Below are 12,772 nucleotides of genomic sequence, written 5' to 3' on the forward strand. Positions count from 1 at the left end.
TATTATTAATATAATAATAAAATAAAATTGAAAAAACAAAAAAACAGTATCAGCTCAGAGGACAAATACTGCATGGCATTAAACAAATATTCACACCAGCAAGTCAAAGTGATTTAACAGGAAACAAGAAGCTTCTCATCATGAGAAAGTGTAAGACATAGACTGCAGTTTTGCTTTAACTCTGTTACTGCCATAAACAGGTGAGTCAGGTTCAGTGTTGGCAACTGGTTCTTCAGTCAGGCAGTGTGGTTGTCACTCTGAACGTGTCCTCTGGTGTCGAAGGACCCGAATGGTGACAGACTGGTTCTTGATCAGGAGGTTTGTCACCTGGTCCAGACTGAGGCAGGCCACCTTCTCCTCGTTGACTTCCAGGATCTCATCTCCAATAGCCAGCAGGCCAGCATACAGCTTCCCAGTGCTGCTGTTCATGTCTTCTATATACACACCTGTAATGTACATCAAACTGTTAGTAGTTTGTTGCTCTATAAAAAAAAAAGCCCTCATAAAGCTAGAACGTCTTACTATTTATCACTGATTGAAGAAAAAAAGAACAAGGTTTCTCTTCAGCACTGTAGCCAGGCTGACAAGAAGTCAGAGCACTGTTGAGCCAACCATTCCTTTAACATTAACTAGTAATGACTTCATGAACTTCTTCACAAATAAAATGTTAACTATTGCAAAACAAAATTATTCATAACATACACAGCTACTTTCAATACTGTTGATATTTATTTAGAGTTTTTATTTTTATTTTTCTAACTTTATTTCAATAATTACTTCCTCCAAATGATCAGCATGTCTTTAGACCCCATTCCTAAAAGACTGCTCAAAGCTGGCAGTAGTTAAACCGTTACTTAAAAAGTCATCACTTGACCCAGCTGTCTTAGCTAAATATAAGTCAATCTCCAACCTTCATTTCACCTAAATTGTTTTTGAAAGAGTAGTTGCCAAACAGCCAAATGATTATCTGCAGAGGAATCTTTTATTTCAAGAGTTTCAGTCAGGTTTCAGAGTTCCTCACAGTACAGAGACAGCTTTAGTGGAGGTTATAAATGATCTTCTTATGGCCTCTGGTGTTGTATGTTATTCATCCTTGACCTTGGACTCACATATAAAATTGATCTCCCATTCCTGTTTCTTCCATTTAAGGAACATTTTTAAATTGCAAGCTATAGTTGCCTCCTCTGAAATGAAGAAAATTGTTCATGCATTTGTATCATCACACTTAGATTATTGAAATGCTCTCTTTATGGGCATGGACAAATTATCTCTGTTATGCCTCCAAGCAATAATGAATGCTGCAGCCAGACTCCTGCAACACTCTGGGATGCCAGCTCACATTACCTGCATTTTATTTTCTTTACATTGGGTCCCAGTTGACTTTAGAATTCATTTTAAAATTCTCACACTTACATGGAAAGAATTATTAACCCCTCTATAAAAATGTAGTTTTTTTCTTTATTTAAACAGTGTAAGGAATGTTTAACACAAGTCTTCCAAACATTGTAGTTTTATTTGTGATGCTTACATACACTCAATCTGTTACATTTTTTGACCTATAGTTTTCGGCATAGTTTTTGTCGATAACCGTTTTTTTTCCTGACAATACAACATGGTAATTAATTAAAAACTGATGCACAAGGACAAAAACTATGATGAAATGTATTTATACTTTTGAAAAAAATAAATAAAAATGAGATCCAATCAGAACAAATTAAATTGTGTGGAAAGGCGGGACAAATGTGGCAGTGATCCAATCCTTGTGCAGTTGTTTAATGCAGTGTCATTTTCCTGGAGTACATCCAGGAAACTTCAAGCTGCATGGTGCAAGGAACAGCTGTGACTGGCTCATCAGGCAGTGATGTGCTTTGTGATCTATTGGTGGTGCCGCACGCTCATTTCATTGTGGGAACTGTCATTTTCTACATTACTGTCACTGTTCCACAGCAGGACAATAAAGTCCCCAGATAGAATCTCCCTGACCCCAGCATATTAGTGAGTCGATATATTTAGTAATGTGAGTAGTATTTAAGATGATATCAGTAGTATCAGTGGGGCGATCGTGGCTCAAGAGTTGGGAGTTCGCCTTGTAATCGAAAGGTTGCCGGTTCGACAGTCTCGGTCGTTGTGTCCTTGGGCAAGACACTTCACCTACTGCCTACTGGTGTTGGCCAGAAAGGCTGATGGCGTGATATGGCAGCCTCGCTTCTGTCAGTCTGCCCCAGGGCAGCTGTGGCTACAACTGTAGCTTGCCTCCACCAGTGTGTGAATGTGTGTGTGAATGGGTGGATGACTGGGTGTGTAAAGCGCTTTGGGGTCCCTAGGGGGACTAGTAAAAGCGCTATACAAATACAGGCCATTTACCATTTAGTAAGGTGAAAAATACTTATATATATTAAGTATTAGGGGAAGTGTCGGTAGAGTTAGTACCAGTGTCACGTCGTCCTCTTCCTCTGCTGATGATGAAGCCAAACGTCTGACCCACTGGTCGCTTAAGCTCCAATAAAAATGTCCCATCAGGGCAAATCTGAAGAATCCGCCCAACAGAGCAAACTGAAGAGGGACAACTGATGTCTTCGACGCCAAGACTACCAGGTAAGGACCTGAGAGACAAACAGGTGGGTAGGCTGTGATGGGCTGGTCTGAGTATCAGGGTAGAAAAGAGAAGTGTGTGTCTTACTGTTCAGCAGCTGGTTTATAGTTCGCAGAACGATCTTTCTTCTTCTTCAGCTCCAAAGATGACTTTCTTGACTGGAAAAGTGGTACTTCCTGCTGAACAGACAGGAAACAGATAGGTTAAAGAAGTAGTCTCACCATATATATATATATATATATATATGTATATATGTATATATGTATATATGTATATATGTATGTATGTATGTATGTATGTATGTATGTATGTATGTATGTATGTATGTATAGATAGATAGATAGATAGATAGATGGATAGATGGATAGATAGATAGATAGATAGATGTATAATTCATGTTCTCACCACACTGAGCGACTCAACAGATAAAGTTTTCTTCACCAGGCTGGAGGAGTTCCTGGAAATTGAGGAGGTGGAGTCAGCGAGGGAGGGGTGGGTTCGCTCATGGGTCCGTGAGCAGAGGCGGTCGAGGCTGCTGGTTCGAGTCCTGCTCAGTGTGACGGTGGAGAAAAAACGTCGCAGAGAAAGACGGGAGGAATCTTCTCTGCTGCTTAAACTGCAACACAGATCAATGAGATCAGCCACATGACACCTCACCTGGAAACACCTGAGATCACAGCTGGATTTAAACAGTGTATTGATCTTTCTGAGTTAACTTCAGTAATTGCTTCCTCTAAATCATCAACGTGTCTTTTAGACCCCATTCCTACAAGACTGTTGAAAGAAGTCCTGCCATTAATTAATGCTTCAATCTTTAACTCATTCACTGCCATTGACGTCTATAGCCGTCAATTGCAGTGAATGAGTCAATGGGTTTAACTCATTCACTGCCAATGGCTGGCAGTGAATGAGTTAATATGATCAATCTATCTCTAATAATCGGCTGTAGTTAAACCATTACTGACCTCTGACCTCTGACAGTGGACTCATCTCTGTACTTGTCCTGCTGGACCTCAGTGCAGTGTTCAATACTGTTGTGACCATAATTTTCTGTTAAAATGATTGATTAGAGCATGCTGTAGGTATTACAGGTACTGCGCTGCAGTGGGTTGTATCATATCTGTCTAATAGACTCCAATTTGTTCATGTAAATGGAGAGTCCTTTTTACACACTAAGGTTAATTGTGGAGGTCCACACATTTACATTATACATTATAGACCTCTCTGCATTGAATCATACTTGTTATTAATCTCTGGCTCTCTTCCACAGCATGTCTTTTATCCTGTCTTGCTGCTCTCACTCCAACCAGTCGCGGCAGATGGCGCCTCCCTCTGCTGGGGTTTCTTCCTGTTAAAAGGGAGTTTTTCCTTCCCGCTGTCGCCAAAGTGCCTGCTCATAGGGGGTCATATGATTGTTGGGTTTTTCTCTGTATGTAATCTACATTACAATATCCGCCTTGAGGCAACTGTTGTGATTTGGTGATGAATAAATAAAATTGAGTTGAATTGAATAGCGGGGATGAGCATGTGATCAAAACACAATTAAACCAAATAAGCGATCAGTTAGGCTGCTGCAACTAAACTCATGAAACACATGAATCCAGGTGTGACGCTCATCTCCTTGACCAGCTGTCAATGAAATCACACAAACTCACTGTGGAGGAAGTGAAACGTCAAGTTGGTGGAGCTCTGCTCTCATTGGCTCTGAGGTGGGCGGGGGATGACTCTCAGCTGTAAACAAATTAGAAATCTAGAGGTTAAGGTGTGTTTAGAGGCGCATGTGATATCATGTGCAGCTCTGCAGTGAACTCTGGAGGCCAAACAAACTGCTCACAGATTAAATAAAATGATTTATGGTAGCCTCATGTTTATGTTTAGAGGTACAACAGAAGGTACAAGGAAGTTCAAGATATCCAGGCTTTTGCTGTGTTAGCTGGCTCAACAAAACTTAAAATCCCAGTCAGAGATGATGGGTGTCAGCATACTGGTTATCAACTTTCTCTGTTAAACTGGGCTTCAGGCTCTGAGTGCGCTCACATAAAAATGGGCATTTCATATGTCTTGTGACTCTTCCTCTGCACTAAATAATATCTGTGAGTCCTGCCAGTCCAGTTAGAGCCATTATCAGAAGATGATGATGATAAAAATAGAGATAAAAATCTGTAAAGAACATAAAATTCTAATATAAATAATCTGAGAGACGAACGGTGCAGTAGCTGTTTAATCTGGTGATTTGTGGCACAGAGTGGTAAAATTAAGATCTGAATCGCAGTGAATCCACATTAACATACAAGCTTCCTGTCCCACAGGGTGATTAAGAAGATGTGGAAATCAGATCAGCGTGAATTAATGTAAATTGTTGAACAGTTATGCTTGGTGTGTTTTCTGTGTTTGCAGCAGTGTGAAAGAGACTAAGCAGCAGATCATAATCAAGCAGAACAACATTTAGACATTTTCTGCAACAGCACACAAACACAGGAATGTTCAGTCTGAGCTGCCGCAGCTTCATCGACTGCACATAAAGCTGCACATAAAAGAATCAAAGGAAATTCTTCAGCTGATTTTAAACTCAAACTCTGAACATCACCTGATCCTGACTAGGCGATGCCTTCAGCACCAGTTACTGTGGTGATTTAGCAGGTAAATTTCTTAGCTCAACACAAAGTGTGTAGGCAAATGTTTTTCAGGAGATAAGTTCTCACCTGTTGTGTCTGCGCTCCTCTCTGAGGAGGATGAGGAGTTCTTCATCATGTTGTTCAGATCTTCCTCCACCTCACGCCCTCTCCTCTCCCTAGGCTCAGGCCCCAATTGATGCTCTCTGTGCAGTTTGGGCGGGTGGGTAGTACACAGCCCCATTGAGTGAGGGGCATAGGGGTTGGTTGGCAGGCCAGCGTAGGGCATGGCTTGATGAAAAGTCACCTGGGCTCCATTTAGCTCCACTGATTGCCGTCTCACCTGTGTGTAAGCCCCATCCTTTTCCACACTGGTGACAGAGCCGATGTAGGTCTCTCTGATTGGTTCAGTCCGCAGGTTAAGGTGCTGTCTGTTTAGGTTCCCCCTCTTGTCAGTTCCAGGTGAGTGTTGCCAGAGATTGACTCCGCATCTTATTCCTCTCTCACAGGTGTGATTCTGACCTGCTCTGCTCACCACTGTTTGCCCCCTTGGCTGCTTGCCGACCGCGTGCCCTGCCTCCGCCGTGCCATTGATGTACAGGTTCAAGTCTGGTTTGGACATCACCACACCAACTCCGCAGTTCCCCGTCTGTCTCTTCTGCCGCTGTCGCTCCAGGTAACGAGATTCCGCCTCCTTTTCCGTCTCATCCTCAAACCGCAGACGACGAGTCGGAGATGCTGCTGGCCGCTGCCTGGCCGACGCAGTGTTGGGTTTGCTGCTGGATGAGCCTCCTGAGAGAGGAGCCACACCCCCTGACTGCACCTGATCACATTGCCTCAACCCCAGGCTGAAATAGTGAGACATGTAAAAACTGATTCTTAATGGTTTTAGAGAGAAGGTTAAAAATAAAACTGTAATCTACAAAATCAGATTTGTCAGTGAAGCCTTTATTTAGTATTTATCGATTTTTTTTGTTTCATCATAAAACAATCTTTTTTTGCCTTATTTTTTTTAAAAATAATTTTTTTATTTTTGTGAAGAAAAATATATTTTAAAAATAACTTCTTTAGTGTTTTGATTTCAGTGTTTGTTTAACCCATTTCTAGTTTTTCCCATTATCTGGTAAAACAAGATTCAGGTGTTTGTCACTAAAGGTAACGGTGACCAGTCAGCTGCTCTGCAGTTAATTTAATCACCAAGTCATAATGATGTAATTAAGAGCACAGAACTAAAGAACAGCTTCTTCATAAAACTGTTTGAGCTTCGTTAGTCAACGTGTGTGTGTGTATATATTACTCACGGCGTGTGTGTGTGTGTGTGTGTGTTACTCACGGCATGTATGCATGTGTGTATTACTCACAGTGTGTGTGTGTCAGGGGTCAGCAGACTGTGGTCTCCTCTCAGAGGAAAACAACGACGCTTCATACGAACTCCGTCCTCACACTGCTGCTGCCGCGGGAACCGGTCAACCACAAAGAGGCTGAACACATACACACACGAGGAGGGGTGAAGAGCGAGGATGACATCAGGTGCTCTGATTGGTCAGAGGGACAGAGGAAGGAGGATTACCAGGAGCAGCTGGTCAGGATTAATTAAACTGACGAGCCCACAGACTGTTTACATCAGCACAGTGTGTTTGACCCACTCTGTGGGGACATTTCTGCTTTTTCAGACTTTTGGCCCTCATTATTTTCCAACAGGACAGTAGAGAAGGTTTTGTGCTTTAACAAAAATTAGTTTCCTTCATGTTGTCCGGTTTTGTGCTTTAACAAAAATTAGTTTCCTTCATGTTGTCCTGAAACATGTACAGGTGTGCTGTTCCACCTGTTCTCATGTCATGATCAAGTAATAATCGTGTACTTGTAGCACTGATAGTACTTTTTTATACTTTTAGTTCCTGAGTGTTCGTTTGTGAAATGTTGTCAGCTGTCAATACACCTGAGCAGGTAGGGTAGACTGCTGACAGCTGATGTAAATTCACAGTTTTCGGGTTATCTCTACCAGCATGACACACAGCAGAGTCATAACTCTGCAAGAGGCAGGGTTTTTGGTTATCATGGTAACTTCAGGTTTAACTCTATGGTTTCAGGGCTACTAGGGATGCCACCACCTGTTCCCAAGAATTGTCGTATATAGTTTTAAAATACACACACACACAGTCTACTCCTAGACGGGCCACTTCTCCTGTTCATCTCCCAGGGGTAGATGTTAAAAAATTGTATTTTACCTAGAGATAAAAGCTACTTTTTATTAAGATGTTTTACAATCATATTGTACATGAACAATATCAATAAACAGCTATTCTATTCTATTATTTAGGCTAAAAGCATTTCTGAACTTGTTCAGATCATTTATTCTGTGACTATAAAGCTAAAAGTACATGTCTTACAGACACAAAACCCTGGATCACATCTAATTTCCTGCTTGCCATGGACATTTCTCATATCCATGGCAAATTCAGATAAAACTGAGGTTATTGTGGTTGGCCCTAAAAATAGAAATATGGTATCTACTCTGGATGGCATTACCTTGGCCTCCAGCGACACTGTGTGGAATTTTGGTGTCGTTTTTGACCAGGATATGCCCTTTAATATGCACATTATACAAATATTTATGACTGCTTTCTTCCATTTGCACAATAGCTCTAAAATTAGAAACATCTTGGCTCAGAGTAATACTGAAAAACTTGTTTATGCATTTATTACTTCCAGGCTGGACTAGTGTAATTTGTTATTGTCAGAATGTCCTAAAAACTCTATGAAAAGCATTCAGTTGGTTTAAAATGCTTCAGCAAGAGTACTGACAGGGACTAGAAACAAATGGCATTTTACTCCCATACTGGCTCTTCACTGGCTGCCTGTTAAATCCAGAATGGATTTAAAATTTAAAATCATTCTCTTCACATACAAGGTCTTGAATAATCAGGCCCATTATTTTATCTTAAAGACTTTATAGTACCATATCACCCCAATACAGCACGTCACTCTCAGACTGCTGGTTTCCCATGAGGCAGTGAGCACTTCTCCTGCTCTTACCTCTTTTAACTCACCATGTGCTTTATACACTACTCTCCATTTAACTACGAGTTATCGATCATGTCTTGCTCTCTTCCATAGCATGCCTTTTGTCCTGTCTACGTTCCCTCACCCCCAAGTGGTTGCGGTAGATGGCAGCCCCTCCCAGAGCATGGTTCTGCTGGAGGAGATTTTTGGGGTTTCTCTGTATTATGGGAATGTGTTTAGCCTACAATATTAAATGCTTTGAGTCAACTGTTGTTGTGATTTGGTGCTATATATATATAAAACTAACTTGAATTGAAGTGATGTTAAATATCAACCAAAATAATATATTTATCTGAGCACTAAATCAGATAAAGGTCTGAGAAATCAGACAATACTTTAAGTAAGGCCCATGTTGGACGATAGATAACAACAAATAAAACTATATTTTAAATTTAGACATGGGTAAGTGTCAGGCTTTCAAATGAATTAAAATTCTGTCTGGGTCTTTGGTGGATCAATAAGCTGGAGGAAAAGATTGCAGCCTGCCACACCCTCTCATCGTCCTGTGTTAAGAGGATTCTGACAGTTAACTCAGGGGTGTTGATTTATTTAAACTATTATAATCATCCTACTGTAACCAGGTTTCTGTAATCAATCAGTGTCTTGATCAATTATTAATTCAAGTAGTAACAAGGATAGAGAATATAGAGACCTAATGTTGGTTCACTGACTGATTGAAACTGAAATTCACTGTGCAAAGGGTTTGAGTCCAGAAAAGTGAACCGGCCAGCCACTGTAACTGTCTGTAAAGGCATGTTAGGTTCAGATGTGGTTCCTTTTCTTTACAGATAACCACAACACCAAAGAAAAGATAAAACGGATTCAATGAAAGCGCAATAAAATAAAATCATCATGGTTTTATCAGTCTAGAAACGAGAACGCTTGTTGAGATATTTAATTTGTGTGCTCAAGTTGTGAAATGTGTTGGACTGCATTCGTGTTATTGTTTGACTGAGACGCAGTATTTTAGTTGTCACCACAAGGGGGCACAGTTTATCCGTGAAGGCACGTATGCTGCCTCATCACGCCCCTGAGGCGGCAAACGTGTCGTCACGTATGCTGCCAAATGAGCGGGTGGAACTCAGGAATGTTCGCTTTGAAAGACAGGATGTAATGTGTGTCAGTGTATAAATAAAGTTTCCAAAGAGCTTAAGGATATTCTTTTGAGATTTGAACTCGTCCAAGATTTTTGTAGCGAATTAAAACTCCAACGTGCTCTTGAGTTATCGCATTCACAAACCTCGGTGTCCACGCTGGCCTCCCAGCAGGGGGATGGTCGTACCCCATCAGCCTTTTATGGTTGAGGGGTAAAAATGTGCGGTTCTTAAAATGGAAGTTTAATTATGCAAAATATTCATATTTGCTTTCAGGTGAGTAAAAACCTGAATTATTTATCATTTGTTTAGAATGTTTGTATAAATAACGCCTCCCGTGCTCTAAGTTTTATTTTTACTTGTGTTAAATATTTTTGGAGAAAAACAGGTGTTTCTAAATAGAGCCTGTCCCTACATCTCCCACAGTGCACCGCGCCCGGACGTGACGTATCGGTCTCGGACGTGACGTAGAGTGTACGGCGGTGGCCGGTGTGTGTGTGTGTGGATGATGGCGGCTCCTCTGGAGGTCCTGCTGAGCAGCGATTCGGGGTCCCAGCTGTGGAACTGCACCGTGTTCGACCCGCACAGCGGCTCCAGTCTGCTCTCGTACCGCGGCGGGAACAGCGGCGCGCGCAGCCTCACGGTGCTCGGCGGGGAGTACCTGCTGTCCGCGCAGCTCGGCAAGAACTTCATCAACGTGTGGGAGCTGCAGAGAAAGGTAGGACAGCACCTGGCCCAGCTGAGCCCACCTCGCTCACTAGGCGAGAGTCACGAAAGTAACGCTCCGCCGCTCAGCGCGGACAGGGGCTCAGAAACCCGCAGTCCCTCTAAAGGTGTAAACAAAGCGTTTAGAAAGCTGACACTTTAATTCACTTTAATTAAGTAGAGCCGTTGTCAGAACCACTCGAACCCCCTACCGAATCCCGTTTATCTGTCCTCACACCTTACCTGTGTGATGGCTGCAGCTCAGCGTTAAAGAAGCTGATTCGTGAGTCCACGTGTTTTCGCACAGACTGCTGTGTTAGTACACACAGATCTTGTTGAGACATCCTACAGATGTGCAGTTTCTCTGTGAAGCATTCTACCTTGAAAGCCTGCTGCTCAAATGTAACATGGACACACCTGGTGGTACAGCAGGTACGCAGAGCCGTTTTCAGAGTGTTGAGGGTGTGCTGCAGGTCACTGTGGTGATGGTCGCTGATCACCTGTTGTTTGAACCTTGCTGACCTGTGTCTGACTTTCCCTTGAAGGTTCCATCACCTCAGTTTGATATCTGAATTTGGAAGCAGAAAATTAGAGGTCATCCAGGTCTTTATCTTTAAGACAGTCCTGCAGTTTAACTACTTGGTGTGTGTTATCAGGCTTCATGGATTGGATAGTATCGAACACTGCACTGAGGTATAGCAGGACAAGCAGAAAGATGAGTCCACTGTCAGAGGCCATAAGACGATCATTTGTAACCTTCACTAAAGCTGTTTTTGTGCTGTGATGAGCTCTGAAACCTGATTGAAACTTCAAATAAGCCATTTCTCTGCAGATGATCAGAGATGTTTGACAACTACTTTTTTTTAAGTGTTTTTGATATGAAAGGAAGGTTGGAGATTGGCCTATAGTTAGCTAAGACCACTGGGTCATGTTCCACAAAATGCATCAACTAAGCCCCATGTCCTCCTATCAGAGGAGCAGCTGTGCTGGTGCTTGGGCGTTAAAGAAGTAGGACAATAGTCTCCAGATGTGGCGCTCTCCAGGACCCGCTCAGGGACCTCGGGTAATCTGAATTGCTCAGCGCATAATGGAGATCATCAAATATTGTTTTCAGTTCTTGCTTTATTGTATTTGATCTAGTTTTATTTTGGTAGCAAAAATGTTATTCACACTGCGTTTCCTCTTTTAATTTCCTGTAGCAACTCTGATAGACGTCTTTAAAGAAAATAAAAAGAAATGCTGGTGGAAATACCCAATCATCAGAAGCACACAAAGCGTCACAATAAAAATGTTTGCTGGGGTTTATGTTTGTTTCTAATGTGACACATCAGAGCTCTGAACTGTATACAGCTCCATGAAGTGTGGTACCTGGATGGCATTACCTTAGGGCAACTGTTGCTGTGATTTGGTGATGTATATAAATAAAATGGTATTGAAGTGAAAATTGAATGTCTGATCATGCTCAGAGCCTAAAGCAGAAAAGAAGATGGGGGGTTAAACACCAAGCTGATGCCCATGTTCTGATATTCATGGTCTCTGATAATCTCTGACTGGGCTTTTTAAATTTTGTTAAGCCAGCGAACAGAGTAAGCCTGGATATGTTGATCTTCCCTCGTAGACACACCCACTTGTTCTTTTGTTGTTCAGGATCAGCTGCAGCAGAAGATCGTGTGTCCCGGTGTGGTCACTTGTCTTTCTGCTTCACCTAATGGACTCTTTCTTGCTGCTGGAGTCGCTGAGGCCATTTACCTGTGGGAGGTGAGTCTATTCAAGCTCCGATTGGCTGAATGTAATTTATTAATTTTTAAGATCCTGTTTAGCCTGTGCTGTACGACTCAATAGGCAGACAGCATGATGCAAATCACAAGTTCTTTCAGTAACTCTACTGATGTGAAGTTACTGTTCAGCAGCATTCATTCATCCTGGTCACTCATCAATCAAGCGGTCAGTAAGCAATCTGCCCTTTGATGAATGGGATTTCACCAGTCTGTGACCAAGCTGGTGACCAGTGTGATGAGGAAGTGCCAGGCTGTTGTGGCTCTGTGTGGTTTGTACAGATGCTCGTGAGGCCCCTGATTGTTCAGTTCAGTAAATAAACTGTTAAACATGTCTTGTTTCTTCAGACTTCAATCATCCGATCCAATATATGTTACACAAAAGAGAGTCAGTAGCAGCTGTTTAGCATTGGCAGAGAAGATTTGGTTTGTCATGGGTACAGCTCACATAACTGAACTCTGTTGCTCAACCCACGAATACCTTTTCTCTACAAATGTGGCACCATTTAAAAAACAAAACACAGACTTTCCAATATTACAGGAACAGTTGTTACCAAAAAGAAAATATTGACCAAACAAAGTTTAGAATACATCCATCCATCTGTTTCACTCTTATTTAATTTAGTCTTGCTGGGGGAGGAGATTATCTGAGCTATAGGTGACACCAGGTACACATTGACAGGTCTCCAGTTTATCACAGGGTTAACATAGAGACGGATCAGCACTCAGGCTCAGTCAGGACTTGGACTGGGGAAGGAACTCTGAGAACCAGGAGAGAACCCACACAAGAATAAGAAGCACAACTACCCACATTCGTGTGGAGAACAGATTCTCATATTCTTGTGTTCTCTGAAGAACTAACAGATAAAGTTAATCTGAACAAAAAACACGTCTTTAAGCATCTCCAGGTGTTTAACATAAAAGCTCATT

General features: G+C 41.9%; 2 protein-coding genes across 3 annotated transcripts in view; one reads left to right on the plus strand and one right to left on the minus strand.

Moving 5' to 3' along the window:
* kiaa1614 (KIAA1614 ortholog) lies at positions 1–10,514 on the minus strand. 2 transcript variants are annotated; one of them, XM_026159155.1, is made up of 8 exons: positions 10,311–10,514; positions 6,567–6,740; positions 5,296–6,053; positions 4,249–4,324; positions 2,999–3,209; positions 2,681–2,772; positions 2,431–2,603; positions 1–446 (listed from the first exon to the last, which is right to left on the minus strand). In XM_026159155.1, the coding sequence occupies exons 1-8, from the start codon at positions 10,409–10,411 to the stop codon at positions 253–255; spliced, it is 1,779 nt and encodes a 592-aa protein (XP_026014940.1). In that variant the 5' UTR covers positions 10,412–10,514; the 3' UTR covers positions 1–252. The 2 variants fall into 2 exon arrangements, with proteins under 2 accessions (XP_026014940.1, XP_026014941.1); XM_026159156.1 differs by having other exon boundaries at positions 2,681–2,769; positions 10,311–10,513.
* The window catches only part of wdr18 (WD repeat domain 18), a 21,118-nt gene continuing 17,920 nt past the window's right edge, over positions 9,575–12,772 (plus strand). Inside the window, exons 1-3 of the mRNA XM_026159157.1 lie at positions 9,575–9,638; positions 9,789–10,080; positions 11,715–11,825. Of these exons, the coding sequence (XP_026014942.1) occupies positions 9,868–10,080; positions 11,715–11,825 (324 nt within the window). The 5' untranslated portion in view covers positions 9,575–9,638; positions 9,789–9,867. The remainder of the gene's footprint in view (positions 9,639–9,788; positions 10,081–11,714; positions 11,826–12,772) is intronic.

The sequence above is a fragment of the Astatotilapia calliptera genome, chromosome 23, assembly GCF_900246225.1.
Source record: "Astatotilapia calliptera chromosome 23, fAstCal1.2, whole genome shotgun sequence".
NCBI lineage: Eukaryota > Metazoa > Chordata > Actinopteri > Cichliformes > Cichlidae > Astatotilapia > Astatotilapia calliptera.